The sequence below is a fragment of the Schistocerca nitens genome, chromosome 6 (genome assembly GCF_023898315.1).
Source record: "Schistocerca nitens isolate TAMUIC-IGC-003100 chromosome 6, iqSchNite1.1, whole genome shotgun sequence".
Classification (NCBI taxonomy): domain Eukaryota; kingdom Metazoa; phylum Arthropoda; class Insecta; order Orthoptera; family Acrididae; genus Schistocerca; species Schistocerca nitens.
Genome location: NC_064619.1, coordinates 212,096,614 through 212,114,645, shown reverse-complemented (window position 1 = coordinate 212,114,645; position 18,032 = coordinate 212,096,614). Strand labels below are relative to the sequence as shown.

Sequence of the window (18,032 nt, the reverse complement as noted above, 5' to 3'; positions counted from 1 at the left end):
GATGTATGCTTGGAAAACGTGGGTGAGCATTGGTAGAGATCTAGAGCAAACAAATGTTAATCTAAGCAATCAGCAGGTCATCAAATATACTGAAGAACCACTGATTGGGTGCCCCAGTTTGCTCATTAACTACTTTAGATGGATTTTTAGTTTGATGTGTATGAATTTTCAATTCTTCAACATGTCCAGATTCCACCCCTTATGTTCAATGAGAAAATTTCCATACCTCAATTATGGCTGAAAGTACATGAGCCAAGGGCACTAATAGTCTTGGAAGTGTATACTCTAAACTATGTGGTAAAGTCCCGATGAGTCTGCCTGTACAGAACATGAACAACTTTCCTTGCTCCATTCCCAAATCAAGTTACACAAAAATAACTTCCCTTTCAGACTGACTGTTAGCAGTTGCTCCTTATGTTGAGGTTTACAGCTTCTGTAATAAAAAGCTTAAGAAAGTTTTTAGGTTTACACGAGCATGTACCTTCAAAAATGACTAAAAAATGGCAATAGCCAACAGGAACCTAATTGTTCCAGGAAACACTCTTCTTGCTCCCTGGACACTAAAGACCAACATCCCCATGGATGAGACACTAGCATTTATAATTTAAAAAAATCTCATGAAATACAATAAAACTAGCACTGGTAAGGCCTGCATACTCTTGGAATTATTACAGTTATCCTTGTCCTTTAATTATTTTACTTTCAGTGATAAGATTTACTACCAAATATGGTAATGAACTCTTTATTATATTTACTCATTTGTCTTACAGCTACCACCACTGTGCTACTCTTGATTTTTGTAAAATTTTCCAGATATTCTCACTATGAGAATATTCAAAATGCATAAGTAGTTGCCTTACATCTGGTGACTACTAAACTTTTATCCAGTGTCCGTATCAGCATTGTTCAACATTTTAAACTACAATTTAATGAGTTCCAAAATAAAGTGGCCCATTTTAATTAGCAGAAACTGCTCACTTTGGAAGTTATTTAATTTGTTATACTGTACTAAGGTTTTCATAATTAAGATCTGAATGCTCAACACACTCATGCATTAAAAAAATCATTTCTATTATGAAACTCTTGTAAATATTTTGAACTATGGAAAAACAGAACATGTAAGCAAACCTGGATGGTTGCTCATATGACAGCTACAATGTTTGTTGCTGGACCATCATTGCCATATGCTGCCAGTGACTCATAATTACACAGCTGTAGGAATCCTTCATTTTTCCCACTCCACACCAGTCCCTCCTCCACAGAATAAGTGACACTGTCTTTCAAAGCAGATGCTACACCCACACCATTGTTGGTAAACAAACCTCAATGCTTGTAATGGTGTTGTACTGTCACCCACAGTTGTAGTGTCCCACTATAGCTTCTGCTAGTGCCAGGAAACCCTTCATCTGCTCATGCTATTCTGAGAAGCAAGAATCCATACATTGTTCATCATTCAACAACAGCAAAGTCAGCAGTACAGAATTAACCTGGTCAGAGTACAGAGATGATGTTATGAGTACAGTAGTCAAGTATAGCTTTCACCATGCTGGCAAAGGTGTGCTGGCCACTTAGTCAGTACTAGCTATGGGTGCTGATGCAAGAAGCACTATGTCGGCGGACGCAGCTTCGGTCGTGCACACAGGCAACACACTCCTTAACTCAGCAAGTGTGGTGGATGGGGCCTTGCTGCTCCTAAAGGCATTGCAGATGAGACACCAGTCTCACAAGCAAATGACACAGTGACTAGCTGCAACTGGCATTTCAGAGGGTTCTGCGACCACAACTGTGGTTACTGAAAGTCTGGCGTTCCTGAAAGGGTTAATCCTGGCTGGGAACCAGATATGGAGGTGGACGTGACCACAAAGGAACAACCTGACATGGATGCATCCTCGAGGAAGTGTCCTGTGGCATCTTCTGAGGAAATCTCCACTAAGAAATCTGTTGCCCTCAAAAAGCAAGGTGCCTAAGGTGTGCACAAAGAAGAAGTCCTCTGCCATGGGCAAGAAGGCCATCAAGGGTGACCTCCCCACCAAGGACAGCTTCCAAGTGCCGAAGAGGAAGCACACTGCCAGGGCAGCTGTGCCCACACAGGTACAGCCATTACCAACTGCAAACTGGTATGTCACGTTCACTGACATGCCAACTGATGACAATATCACACAGCCAAGTAGACCAAAGACAGTCGCACCTCCTCTCATTTTAAAAAAAATGTTTGAGCATTTTTAAAAGTTTTCAAGAGCTCTTAAATAGTGCAGATCAGCCTAAATCTTCTGTCGCGATTAGAACAGTGGCCCAAGACACTTTTAAGGTCACCATAAAATCATGAGAGGCTTACGATGTGGCTATGGGTGTGGCTAAGCCCCAAGGTCTGCTAGACTATACTCACTCATCTCAACGACTCAGGCTACTAAAGATAGTGTTCCACAAACTACCTTTCCAAATTGACCCAGCCCACCTCAAAAAGGAGCTGGAAGAATTAAGTATTGGCATCAGGGTGGTCTGCCACATGAAAATGCTGCACACAAATAAACAGACCTAGCTATTTAAGGTTATCTTGATTGACAACACAGAAAACAGTAAAGTATTCCAGATGAGAATCATTGCGAAAATCACTGGAATACAGGTTTAAAAATATCGTGTCAAGGGCCAGAGGGCACAATGTTTTCAGTGTCAAGGCCTAAATCATGCAGCTAAGATCTGCACTATGCTGTCCAAATGCATAAAATGCGCTGAGCCGATGAAAGTCTTGAGTGCAAAGCAAAGCTAGAGGAAATGAACCTGTGCTGAAACTGCATCGAAAAGCACTTTGCTAGCTATTGTGGGTGTGACACTTCCTGAAAGGCCAACGCTAAGCAGCATGCCAATAACAATCTGGCCACACAAGTTACTCCTGGCCTTAGTTTTAGTAATGTCACGAGGGGAAAGGGTATACACCCCCCACTCCCACTCCGGTCAGGCTCTATTGACACAAATTCAAATGGAAAAGTGTGCAAATGGCCCTTGCTTGCCCACCAACATAAATTATGCTGGCCAATGGGCTGGGACTGGATAGGGAATGCCTGGCTACCTCCTCCATAGTGAAGTTGCTAGCGGGTGCAGATCAAATAGGGAGTGCCTGGCCGCCCAACAAGCTGTGGTAGACGTTTATGGGAATGAACCAGAGAGGGAATGCCCGCAAAACATAAACACTTCTGCGAATGAGGAAACGTGTGCAAACCATGAGGACTTAGGAAATGAGCTCCAATCTATCGTAAAAACAGCCAAAGAGTTGCTCCAGACTTTTCCCACTGTGCTTGTGATGGCAATGCAGACAGCCCTTATGGCCAACCACAAGAGGCAACATAGGTGCACCATTCCTAACACAGTCCATGGCCTAACCCCATGCACATGGAATGCGTACAGCATATGTCCACAGGTAGGAGAGTTCCGGTAGTTCCTTCGTGATGAGACAGTTGACATCTGCCTCATCCACGAAATCTTCCTAAAAACCTTAAGAACTAGCTGGAACACCACATGCTGTACAGGTCCCACAACTAGCGACAACAGAGGCCACTGCTATTGCAGGAGAAACAATGTCAGGTCGGATTACATTTATCTCAGTTTATCAGCCACCTGGAAGACCACTGAAACCAAGATATGTTGAAGCATTACTGTCTCTCCATGGTAAACTTTTTGTTGTGGGAGACTTTAATGCAAAAAACCCTGAGTTGGATTCGAGAGTAATAAATAATAGTGGTCGCTGTCCACTGTGTGTAGTTCGCCAGCATAAAGCGGTAGTCTTAGGACCATATGACCCGACACACTACCAAAACAACGCACACGGCCACTCTGATGTGCGCAACATTGCGGTGATGAGAGGAGTGGGACAAGTCACTACTACCACAAGTTGAGTGGCCCTCTTGTCAGACTACCTGCTGGTAATTTTCGACATAAGACATTAACGGTGTGGAGTCACCAGAACGATGTTGGCAGCTATGAAGGGTAAATTTTGGAACAGTTTAGAGAGGAGCTACAAGACTCTCTTGCTGCCATCCCAGACACTGGTATCCTCAGTGCAGACAAGACATTGCGACAGCTAACAGTGGACACTCTCCGAGCTGTAGACAGTACCGCACCAAGGGGTACACAAAGGCCTCCTGACAGATAAGCTCAGCTCGTCCCTGGGATATTGCAGGGCATTTCAGATAAAAATAGGCTTTTCCACAAATGGCAAATTACACACAATCCTCCCACCTAAACTGGCTGCATCATGAAATAAGGGTGGCGGTGGAAAACCACTGAAATCCTAGACTGGGTGGATAAAGTAGTCATGCTTCTTGCTGAAAATGGCTCTGTCTGCCAAATAACTAAGCAGTTACCAAGGAAAGGGCACCATCTTCCTCCTCTGAAAGTCGGCAGGTGGGTTGACTGACAGCTTTGTGAACAACTTCACACCAATAGAGGATAATATAGATGAAGAACACACACAAACTGTACAACAATGGCTGCCCATTTTCCTTGCAGACTACACAGGTGATGCCATTGAACCCGTCACTGAGGGGAAGTAAATGTCCAACTTTGATCCCTAAATATCAGGAAGGCCTATGACCGTGACCAGGTGGAAGCTCTTATGCTGAAACAATTGGCAACAGATGCACTGAGGTCTATCATAAATGCCTTCAACTATGTTTTGCGGACTGGCAACTAGCCCTCTGCATGGGAACACATGGAGATGGTTGCCTTTCCCAAACAAGGCAAAGATGTGAGGGTTCCACAAAACTCTAGGCTCATTAGTCTGCTCCCTGTTCTATCTAAGGTATTCGAAAGAATTTATATCAAATTGAGCATATGAACAGGGAGGGGTTGATTCCCACAAAGCATTTCGGTTTCCAGCACGGCCACCATCTACTACGTGTTGTCGAGGACGCGGTAGGAGACCTGGAGCATCGAGAGTACTCAGGGACGGTATTTCTTGACACCTCCTAGGCCTTTGACTGCATTTGAAATGGGGGCCTCTACAATTTTTTTGTACTGGGGGTTCCGACACCATATGTCAGACTCATCATGTCATACATGTGTGACCTGACTTTTCAAGTTCATGTGGCAGGTGGCCTATATGTGCAAGAGTGCTGCAGGGGTCATTTCTCAACTCCCTGATGTACTCCCTGTATACATCCAATGTACTATGGACAGACAGGGTATCCCTTGCATTAAATGCAGATGACACTGCACTCTAAGCACATTCCCTAAGGATTGACATTATTCACTGCCGTTTACAGGAGGCAAGCGATGTCCTGGGAGCCTGGGCTATGACATGGCACCTAAATTCAATGCCACTAAATGCCAGGCTATATTAATAATGCAATGTAGAGTGCTGTTGGACCTTCAGCCATTGCTACTCTTGATAGACACCTCACTTGGAAGCCACATATCCGTAAAATCTGGGGGGCCATTGCAGATGAGGCAGAGGAGCCTGTGATCCAGTGGCTATGAAGACATGCAATTGACATGAACCCAACACTTTGCCTGAAGATGACAAGTAGTAAATTTGTCAAAATGTTGACACTGAATGATGCCTTGACGCAGGTGATAATTCAAGAAGCCTTCAAAGATTTTATTTCTTCTCCCAGAACTTGAATTCCCTTTCCATTTTTCTCCTCAGCTTCTCTTACTGCTCGCTTAATGTACAGACTGAGTCACTTTGTGTGTGTGTGTGGGGGGGGGGGGGGGGGGAATCTAAGACCTTAACTCCCTTCTCAATGACTGAATTCCTTTCACATCCTTTAACTCATAACTGTGGCCTGGTCTCTCTACTAGTTGCAGATAATCTTTCTCTTCCAGTATTTTGTACCAGCTACTTTTAGAATTTGAAAGAGAGTGGTCCAGTGATCTAAACTAATAAATGCTATAAATATAGTTTTTCCTTTGTTTGACCCATCTTCTAAATTAAGTTGTATGGTCAGTATTGTTCTGTACATTCCTAAGTAACTCCAGAATCTGAACTGATCTTCCCCAAGATCAGCCTCTACTAGTTTTTCCACTCCCGAATTGGAATTATTCCATTCTTATTGAAGTCTGAGGGTATTTCACGTCTTCATATATTCTGTCATAGCTGAGGGAATGGCAACCATTCCAGGAGCATTGATTTGACTTACATCTTTCAGTGTTCTGTCATATTCTTCCCACAGTATCACACCTCCCATTTCATCTTTATTTACTTTGTTTTCCAATTCTATAATATTGTATTCCAGTTTATTTATATGTACTTGTAAACATACAGTATACAAATATGTCAATATATACTTGAGAAATATTGGATGTACATTGGTAACATTCATACATTGTACTATATCTACGAATGGCTAAATAAAGTAATAAATTTATCCTGTGATTGGCACAGAAACATAATTTCTTAAGAATCCAAGTTTACAGCTATTTTTGAAAATTTTCTAGCTGATGTGCATATAGCACATAACTCACATGGTTGCTATTTTTCAGATTAACCAACAGTGGAAGCTATCACACAATCACATTCCGTAGCACTTAAATAACTGATCCTTCATTAGGTAAAGAAATAACAACTTTCTCTATAAAATATGTTGGACTCAACAAAAAGTAGTAGCACTGAGTGTCTCTGAGTAAAGTACCAAATGATCCCAGGCCACAATGACGATCTGCACCAGATCACGTAATTCAGTTCACAGTCATGCAAAAGCCAACCTGAATTGACTCCACTCAGTGTCAACTTCTTCATCCATAGACTCTGTTCTGGCACCAATATTGTTCTCTTCTTTCTTCCTGGGCTTTTACATGACTGCCCATACAACATGCACTCTGCCATACAACTGATCACAATGGTAGGGTGTGCCATAGGAAACCAACCCAGAAATCACTTGTTTTTAGCGTGCATTTGATATGCAACACGAGCTCAATGACATTACCTAGCCTACAAATCATATCTTTGTTAATTTACTTCCGAGTGGATATGAGTGTGCTGTTGAATCTGATTGACATGGGGACGTTCGAATTTGTGTCAACTGAAACTTAAAGCTCAACAGCAAAATTTGCTACGTTCAAGTGGTCAGCATATTCCAACCAAAGGGAAATTTTCAATAGAAGTGATATCCAAGACAGTGTAGTTGTCTCTTAATTCTGGAAATATTTTGGGGTTTGATGCACTTACCTCATATTGAGTTTTCAATGCAAAAAAATGGAACTATAATCTCACACATGTCATACCATTTCAGGTCTTAGAAGATTTTTGCAATTAATTCGCAGAAATGCTTTCACTCAAGTGGGCCAGGAATCATCATACGAGCCATATCTTTTCAATGCTGTCTTTGGTAATGGCCTTCCTCAAACATGCTGGTTCCTAATACGCATAAAGATATTATTAAGGCTAAATTAGATCGCTCTGTATCTCTTAGCATAATCAAACAGATCACTGTTAGTGCGAGCATCACAGTGCTGAAATCTAATGGGCTGTTATTTATACAGTGATTTAAAGTCCACAATTAATGTGCAGTCAGAACTTCTTTCCTATCCAGTTCCTCATCCAGTGGGCTCAATTAGTAAGTTAAAAATGGAATGAAAGACAGATCTGTCCCATACATACCAGAAGTTGGATGCTTGGCATCAAGTCACAAGTGGTGGTAATTATTTCCCCTTTTAGACTACATCCATAAAATGCCTTTTGGGATGGTCAGTGACCCTGACATTTTTCAGAGCATTTTAAAGCAACTCATTTGGCCTATCCTTTTTTGTGTGAACTATCCAGATTGTGCTATGATAACTGATGATAAATGCCAAGGAAATTTGAATTATTTACACATTTTCTTTAGTTAATTGTAATCTGTATATAATTTAAATATGAGGTTTCTTTTAAGCTGGGCATCCAACGCCTAGTATTTATTTCTAGGAAAAAGGCAGCAGCACACCAACACAGTCAAATTTAGAAGCAACTGACAACTACCATAAGAAAGTGCTCCTGTTTTCCCTGGGAGATGTTAACTGCTTTGTGTGTTTTACATCTCGAATAGCTGAGATTTCATACATCTGAGAACAACAGTCAAAAAAGGTGCACAATTTGACAAGCCACTTGGTTTCCAACAGTTCAAGAGTGCACTAAAATCATTACCTTATCTGCCAATGTGCACACCAGATGAGCCAACTACTTAAGCAATGGATGCAATGCAGTATGAAGTACAGACCACTCATTTCTACAGAGATAAATATGGGTGGGAGACCATTAGGTTATGTGTGTAAGGTATGTAGTATTCTCACAAGAGCGTCACTATTTGTAATACACATATAATGCACCAATTCCTCATCTTTTTATACAACACAAATATCTATCTATTAAAAGACCAGAAGCCACTAATATCTCTGTTTGGTATCCAGGCCAGCTAACTAGAGAAGAAAGCACAGTGGTTATAATGGTTTCCTAAGGAAACATCACTACAAAATATTTTTCAAGACAGTGAGCTGTAATGCCAATACTGATGCCCTCTCAAAGGACACAAACCTATCTTATATAGTGCCAGTATTTGTAGATATTATTCACTACCCTCAACACAATGTGACAGATTAAGAAAACCCTCTCTGTTTAAGCTGCTGAATCTACCTCTTTGAGTCTTGTAACCCGGAGACTTTCTGAAGATGTTTAGATCATGTGGTGTAGCAGCTGTCCAGTTCAGTCCCATTACAAAGAGAGAGACAGTAAAATAATAATACAACAACCTCCCCAATCACATTTCGGATTGCTTATGCAATTACAGGTTAAATGATAGGAGACATGGGTCTGTACATCAATTAATTAAGAAGCTGACAAATTAATTTACTAATTCCAACATTAAAAATAATTTTTCCCTAGCCAACTGAAGCCACCAATAGCTTGCCAAAGTACAGAATTATCAAATGGATGGGGTGAACCAATTTTTGCGATCACCAATCATTTAAATACTCATGATGACTTAAATCTCCAGAAGTTTCAGTGACCATTAGTTTCAAATACAAGGCAAGGCAACATCTACACAGGGAGACCAACCCTTCCTACAATCATTGAGTTAGTGTCAATCCCACCCCTCTTCCCAAGACCTCCAACCCGTGCATGGATGGGCCACATCCCCCCACGGCAGAAACCCCAATTAAGATGACTGCAGGAACCTTTTGTTCTCAGCAGAAGCACACAGTTGTGTGACATTCGAGGTTGCACAACTGCTGAGAGATGCCCTCTCGGTCTCAGTTCACTGTTGACCCCAGTAGGAATAATTTTGACTTGCACTAGTGCAGTAATTGCCAGTTTTTTCCCATTATATGTGTTGGGTTTCCACCGTCTTGGAAGCAACTGAGCCCAATGTCATCCACTTTAGTCAAGACGTTCATGGTAGAATGCTTGTAGCACATCTGTCCATGATTAATCTTCAAAGTGATTTGCACCATGAGGAACTAGCTTCATGGTACAATGCTAGAGTGATCATCACTATTCATGATATGACCCATTACTTTCATTCTTTATTCGAAATTCTCAAGATTCTTCTTTGATTTTCTGGTCAATACTTCCTTTAACTTTAAATAAACACATAAAAAAAGGAAAAAAAGAAAAATTGGTTATGCCACATTCACCACATGAGTGACACCATGCTTCCCTGCCAAATCCTTTACGTTGAACTCTACTCTGGCCGTAGAACTTGAGGAGCCCCCTCTTAGGGGCTTCAAGGACCAGACAAAACACATCATGAAGATGACTGACATAAATGTACAAACATGGGGAGAATGCACCCTGGAGCACTTAGTGTGGAGGACCACTATATTCACCACTGTCCTCTTGTTCAAAGGAGAACACCACAGACATGAAGAGGCCATGTGACATGCAAGACAGCTCTGTCAATTACAACCCTGTCTGCACCAACCGTTCCGGGCAATTTGTGTGGATGCATGTTTTATGGCAGGACTTATCTGTTCAGTCATCAGAAAAACATTCATAAGAGGAGCTGAAATGCTCGCTACATGTAGGAAAAAGTTATGCATACTTGGAACTGAGAGGCAGTCACAGCCACAGCCAACCACTGCATGTTTTTCTGTTGCTGTTTTCTTTATGAAGACCCAGCTATCTGCTGGACTTTGCTTTCTATAATTTGCTTACATTTAAAAATGGCAAAATGGCCTACAAAACACTTCACAATCAAAAGGAGCAGTATTTTCACCATGTCCATGGTTTCGTAGGAAGTTGTCTTTTCTTGTAATCCTGCCAGATGTGTCAGTGGATCAATCAATACAATTATGCACACATCAGGTGAGGTCACTAGGAGAGGTGCAGAGTGATACTCTTGCAGGAACCAGGTCACACAGGTAAACAACAGCATCAAATTTAATGGCTGCCATGGGCTGTTTATCAGCCTCACTTGTTTCAGCTTGTAGATGTGTACCCCATGGTCTTCAGTGATCTTATTTACAATGGGCTTGCAATACTTTGTTGTTTTCTGGACATTAATATGGACTATATTATTCCCAGCTGCCAACATTTGGCCTGAACACAGATATGTCTGTTTTCCAAATGTGGTGTGATTTCTGTTCTCAGTTCAACTGGATGCTGTATCTAATGAGTGTGAAGTGTTAGCTTGATTGAGTCGTTCGCCCTATGGTGCTTCCCATACTGATGAAAAGTTAGTGTTCTCCAGCATTAACATTTGAGTTACTTAGTATACCTCCTAACAGTGGTATTTGCAAAGAGGTATTCACTTCTAGATGTACTTGCTTTTGTTTGTTTCAAGAAGAGTCAGGAATAGTATTTTCTGTGAATTGTTTGTACTTGGCTAGTGTTAAAAAAAATAAAACTTGTATTGTTGAAGAAGAGGCATGTGACAGTTTTCTCCACTCTGTAAGTTCTTCATGTACCAACTGTGTCACAACTTTGTCAACAAAATCCAACATCACAACACTTCACCATACAGTTCTGACCCTGAGATGTGATTAGTTATTTTGCGCTCTCTCTTAGAATACAGTTGCCATATGATAGTCAACACTGTTGTTCTCACTAGGACCACTCTGATCATTCATATCTCCCTTACCTGACACGATAAATTGTTTTATTTCATAGTTAATGCTCAGCAATGTTTAAGGTTTATTAATGACTTTGTATTTTTTAGAGTAGAAATCTGGATGAACTGTATTACTTTGAAATTAAAAGTAGATGCATTTGTGCAGAACCTGTGAGCAATTTTCCAAGGATGCGTCCTTCAATTTTTTACACTACTTCTTCCCTGGTATGACAAATACTTATTACACAAAGAAAGGGGGATACGGTACAAAGATGAAGAATAAATGAATGAAAGATGTAAATACATTGAGATGACAGAACTCTGTGGATACCTCCTAATATAATGTCGGATCTCCTTTTGACGGCATACTGCAGCAACTTGACATGGCGTGGACTCAAAAAGTCGTTGCAAATCCCCTCCAAAACTACTGAGCTATACTGCCTCTGTAGCTGTCCATAATTGTGAATGTGTTGCTGGTGCAGGACTTTGTGCACAAACTGACCTCTTCAACAAGTAACTTAAAGGTTTGATGGGATTCATGTTAGGCGCTCGAATTGTTCAGAATGTTCTTCCGGACTAGTCGTGAATAGTTGTGGCCCAGTGACATTAGGCACTGACATTCACAAAAATTCCATCGTTCTTTGGGGATATGAAGTCCATGAATTGCTGCAAATGGTCTCCAAGTAGCCAAACACAACCATTTACAATCTATGATCAGTTCAGTTGCACCAGAGGACCCTCTCCATTCCATGTAAACACAGCCCAAACCATTATGGAGCCACAACCAGCTTACACAATTTCTTGTTGACAACCTGGCTCCACAGCTTCATGGGGTCTGCACCACATTCAGGTCCTACCATCAGCTCTTACCAACTCAAATCAGGTCTCATATGACAAGTCCATGGTTTTCTAGTCATCTACGGTTCAATCAATAAGTCCAGGAGAGAAGTTCCAGGTAATGCTGTGCTGTTACCAAAGACACTCAAGTCAGTCATTTACTGCCATAGCCCACTAATACCAAATTTCATCACAGTACTATATGTAAATGCTACTGCTGTCATCAAGTGAAGGCTGTCGACCACTGGACTGTCCATGTGTGAGATAATACTTGAAATTTGGCATTCTCTTGACATTATGGACCTCAATTATTGAATTCTCTAACGATTTACAAAATGGAATGTCCCGTGTGTCTAGCTCCAACTAGTATACAGAATTTTAAGTCTGTTAATTACCATCACGTGGCAATAATCACATCAAAAACCTTTTCGCTTGAATCATCTGAGTACAAATGACAGCTCTGACATTGCACCGCCCCTTTTATACCTTGTGTACATAATACTACCACCATATGTATGTGTGTGTATTGCTTTTCTGCGACTTTTGTCACCCCTGTGTAAAGCATGAATGCATCTTTCACAACATGGGTAGTTGAATTGCAATTTTGGGCAAAGCCTAGATACATTTGATGCAGCCCTTTCAAAAAATGTGTAAAATATTTATACATAAAATTAAAATTATAAAGCAAAAATTGTATTGGGAGTATAGCAGCATAAATGACTTCTAAATATACAGCATTTAACTAGAAAGGGATGAAACAGATCATAAGAGGTTAAGGCGGCACAGAATTTTGATGAACTTGTATTTTAATAACCGTTTAAATTTTGTCGATTTGTTTGCGCTCTCTGTAGATTAGTTCAGACGTTCTTTGCAAAACAGTTTTTAGCATGGATAGGGACTGCAACTGCTGTGTTCGGATGCAGGCTGAGTTGGCATCCCTTCGCTCCCAGCTTCAGGCAGTGTTGGCTTCGGTCACACAGCTTGAGGCTGTTGCCAATGGGCATCACTGTGGGGGTCCGGATGGGGGTTTGTCGGGGACGGCCAGCTCGTGCCACGCATCCCCCGATCGGACTAAGACTGTGGTTGCCCGGGATACTGCCCGCATTGAGGCTGATCCCTCACCTGTGGTAGAGTGGGAGGTAGTCTCAAGGTGTGGCAGGGGGCGAAAGACATTCCGGAGGGCTGAACGGAAGGCCTCTCCAGTTTGTCTGACGAACCGGTTTCAGGTTCTGTCTCAGGCTGATACTGATCTTCGGCCTGACATGGCTGCTTGTCCTGTTCCTGAGGTTGCCCCTCAGTCTGCAAGATCCGGGCGGTCGCAGAGGGTGGGCTTACTGGTAGTTGGGAGCTACAACGTCAGGCGCGTAATGGGGCCCCTTAGAGAAATGGCAGCAAGAGAGGGGAAGAAAACCAATGTGCACTCCGTGTGCATACCGGGGGGAGTCATTCCAGATGTGGAAAGGGTCCTTCCGGATGCCATGAAGGGTACAGGGTGCACCCATCTCCAGGTGGTCGCTCATGTCGGCACCAATGATGTGTGTCGCTATGGATCGGAGGAAATCCTCTCTGGCTTCCGACGGCTATCTGATTTGGTGAAGACTGCCAGTCTCGCTAGCGGGATGAAAGCAGAGCTCACCATCTGCAGCATCGTCGACAGGACTGACTGTGGACCTTTGATACAGAGCCGAGTGGAGGGTCTGAATCAGAGGCTGAGACGGTTCTGCGACCATGTGGGCTGCAGATTCCTCGACTTGCGCCATAGGGTGGTGGGGTTTCGGGTTCCGCTGGATAGGTCAGGAGTCCACTACACGCAGCAAGCGGCTACACGGGTAGCAGGGGTTGTGTGGCGTGGACTGGGCGGTTTTTTAGGTTAGATGGCCTCGGGCAAGTACAGAAAGGGCAACAGCCTCAAAGGGTGCGGAGCAAAGTCAGGACATGCGGGGACCAAGCAGCAATCGGTATTGTAATTGTAAACTGTCGAAGCTGCGTTGGTAAAGTACCGGAACTTCAAGCGCTGATAGAAAGCACCGAAGCTGAAATCGTTATAGGTACAGAGAGCTGGCTTAAGCCAGAGATAAATTCTGCCAAAATTTTTACAGAGGTACAGACGGTGTTTAGGAAGGATAGATTGCATGCAACCAGTGGTGGAGTGTTTGTCGCTGTTTGTAGTAGTTTATCCTGTAGTGAAGTAGAAGTGGATAGTTCCTGTGAATTATTATGGGTGGAGGTTACACTCAACAACCGAGCTGGGTTAATAATTGGCTCCTTTTACCGACCTCCCGACTCAGCAGCGTTAGTGGCAGAACAACTGAGAGAAAATTTGGAATACATTTCGCATAAATTTCCTCAGCATGTTATAGTCTTAGGTGGAGATTTACCAGATATAGACTGGGACACTCAGATGTTTAGGACGGGTGGTAGGGACAGAGCATCGAGTGACATTATACTGAGTGCACTATCCGAAAATTACCTCGAGCAATTAAACAGAGAACCGACTCGTGGAGATAACATCTTGGACCTACTGATAACAAACAGACCCGAACTTTTCGACTCTGTAAGTGCAGAACAGGGAATCAGTGATCATAAGGCCGTTGTAGCATCCCTGAATATGGAAGTTAATAGGAATATAAAAAAAGGGAGGAAGGTTTATCTGTTTAGCAAGAGTAATAGAAGGCAGATTTCAGACTACCTAACAGATCAAAACGAAAATTTCTGTTCCGACACTGACAATGTTGAGTGTTTATGGAAAAAGTTCAAGGCAATCGTAAAATGTGTTTTAGACAGGTACGTGCCGAGTAAAACTGTGAGGGACGGGAAAAACCCACCGTGGTACAACAACAAAGTTAGGAAACTACTGCGAAAGCAAAGAGAGCTTCACTCCAAGTTTAAACGCAGCCAAAACCTCTCAGACAAACAGAAGCTAAGCGATGTCAAAGTTAGCGTAAGGAGGGCTATGCGAGAAGCGTTCAGTGAATTCGAAAGTAAAATTCTATGTACAGACTTGACAGAAAATCCTAGGAAGTTCTGGTCTTACGTTAAATCAGTAAGTGGCTCGAAACAGCATATCCAGACACTCCGGGATGATGATGGCATTGAAACAGAGGATGACACGCGTAAAGCTGAAATACTAAACACCTTTTTCCAAAGCTGTTTCACAGAGGAAGACCGCACTGCAGTTCCTTCTCTAAATCCTCACACAAACAAAAAACTGGCTGACATCGAAATAAGTGTCCAAGGAATAGAAAAGCAACTGGAATCACTCAACAGAGGAAAGTCCACTGGACCTGACGGGATACCAATTCGATTCTACACAGAGTACGCGAAAGAACTTGCCCCCCTTCTGACAGCCGTGTACCGCAAGTCTCTAGAGGAACGGAGGGTTCCAAATGATTGGAAAAGAGCACAGGTAGTCCCAGTCTTCAAGAAGGGTCATCGAGCAGATGCGCAAAACTATAGACCTATATCTCTGACGTCGATCTGTTGTAGAATTTTAGAACATGTTTTTTGCTCGAGTATCATGTCGTTTTTGGAAACCCAGAATCTACTATGTAGGAATCAACATGGATTCCGGAAACAGCGATCGTGTGAGACCCAACTTGTGTTATTTGTTCATGAGACCCAGAAAATATTAGATACAGGCTCCCAGGTAGATGCTATTTTTCTTGACTTCCGGAAGGCGTTCGATACAGTTCCGCACTGTCGCCTGATAAACAAAGTAAGAGCCTACGGAATATCAGACCAGCTGTGTGGCTGGATTGAAGATTTTTTAGCAAACAGAACACAGCATGTTGTTATCAATGGAGAGACGTCTACAGACGTTAAGGTAACCTCTGGCGTGCCACAGGGGAGTGTTATGGGACCATTGCTTTTCACAATATATATAAATGACCTAGTAGATAGTGTCGGAAGTTCCATGCGGCTTTTCGCGGATGATGCTGTAGTATACAGAGAAGTTGCAGCATTAGAAAATTGTAGCGAAATGCAGGAAGATCTGCAGCGGATAGGCACTTGGTGCAGGGAGTGGCAATTGTCCCTTAACATAGACAAATGTAATGTATTGCGAATACATAGAAAGAAGGATCCTTTATTGTATGTTTATATGATAGCGGTACAAACACTGGTAGCAGTTACTTCTGTAAAATATCTGGGAGTATGCGTGCGGAACGATTTGAAGTGGAATGATCATATAAAATTAATTGTTGGTAAGGCGGGTACCAGGTTGAGATTCATTGGGAGAGTGCTTAGAAAATGTAGTCCAGCAACAAAGGAGGTGGCTTACAAAACACTCGTTCGACCTATACTTGAGTATTGCTCATCAGTGTGGGATCCGTACCAGATCGGGTTGACGGAGGAGATAGAGAAGATCCAAAGAAGAGCGGCGCGTTTCGTCACAGGGTTATTTGGTAACCGTGATAGCGTTACGGAGATGTTTAATAAACTCAAGTGGCAGACTCTGCAAGAGAGGCGCTCTGCATCGCGGTGTAGCTTGCTCGCCAGGTTTCGAGAGGGTGCGTTTCTGGATGAGGTATCGAGTATATTGCTTCCCCCTACTTATACCTCCCAAGGAGATCACGAATGTAAAATTAGAGAGATTAGAGCGCGCACGGAGGCTTTCAGACAGTCGTTCTTCCCGCGAACCATACGCGACTGGAACAGGAAAGGGAGGTAATGACAGTGGCACGTAAAGTGCCCTCCGCCACACACCGTTGGGTGGCTTGCGGAGTATGAATGTAGATGTAGATGTAGAATTAAAGCATATTCCTATGGAGAAAATTATTTTTATGGTGGTGATTCTAAAGACTAAAGTTACTTACCCTCTGTACTCAATGTACTTGTATATGCATCCAGCCATTCCCATTGCCACTAGTGCATAATACCAGCTTGTCATAAACATGACTGCTATGCAGAGTGACAGTCCAAGAAATGACAGCGACCTGGTAAAAAATAAATATCACAAATCAGAAGGGAAGTGTGAAACATATTATCCACAATTCTATAGCTACTTCTCTAGTTATCACGGCAGCTTGCAGTACCATAATTTGTCTCCATCCTAACGCATTTGTAGTTGTTGTACACTGAACACATCTGACACATGTGACCTAATTTCTCTCTATTGTGTGTGATCTCCTTCAAAATACTCTCCACCAAGATTGATACATCACTTGTAATGCCATTTCTACCTCCAGAAGCAGTCTTGGTATGCCCCTTGCTGAAATGCACAAAGTGCCATCTGCTAATTTTCATTTATCTCTTCTATCGTTGTAAATTTTCATCATTTCAAAAGCGGTTTCAGCCTCAGAAATAAAAGAAAAGTCCACAGGATCCACCTTGTTCTCATTTTCGCAATCAAAAAGGTCTTCAAAGGTTGTGAAGCGAAGATCTTTCTGGTCTGACTAATGAGCCGTGGGACGGACTTGGCGGCAGCACAGTGCATTCCAAGATGCTGTGCAAGGACTTCATGACATAATCCAACTGAAATGTTGCATTCCTCTGCAATCTCTCGGCAGTGAGACTTTGACTGGTGCACATGATTTCATTGATGATCCTGATATGAACATTGTCAGTACATGTTGAAGCATATGCTGAATGAGGGTCATCTTTAACTTCCATCAGGCCATTTTAAAACCATGTGGACCATTCGTAACACTGAGTAAGGCTTAAACACTCATCACCATAGGCTTCCTGCATCATTTGATGTGTCTCTGTTGAGGTGTTCTTGAATTTCACAAAAAAATTTAATGCAGACGCATTGCTCCTCATATCGAAATTCACAAACTGTGCACCACAACATTCTACTCAATACAGCACTAAACAATAACTAATACACATACAACAATGAAACATGTGGCAGTTACACAATAAACACAGGCATGGACAGATACCAACCACATTTTGCACCAACACACCACTGGCACGAAATTATGAATATTCTGGAATTTTTTGAACAGACCTCGTATAAATTATGTATCAGCTGGGTTTTCACATAACATAACACAGTACTTTGTACTGTGAATATATTGTATGTAACTTACAGTGGGTCCTTCAATGAGATGATTTTTAACAAATTTTTTTCTCACCAGAAGCTTCATTTATATAATCACTGTAAATTTTAAGTTGTGACTCCATGATATTGTACATTTTTGTACCTAACTTAAGCTTTATGTAAATCACTATAAC

General features: G+C 42.2%; 1 protein-coding gene across 1 annotated transcript in view; it reads right to left on the bottom strand.

The window, feature by feature from the left end:
• The window catches only part of LOC126263285 (solute carrier family 12 member 4), a 277,199-nt gene that overhangs the window by 87,122 nt on the left and 172,045 nt on the right, over positions 1–18,032 (bottom strand). Inside the window, exon 11 of the mRNA XM_049960371.1 lies at positions 16,670–16,789. Coding sequence (XP_049816328.1) covers positions 16,670–16,789 — 120 coding nt within the window. The remainder of the gene's footprint in view (positions 1–16,669; positions 16,790–18,032) is intronic.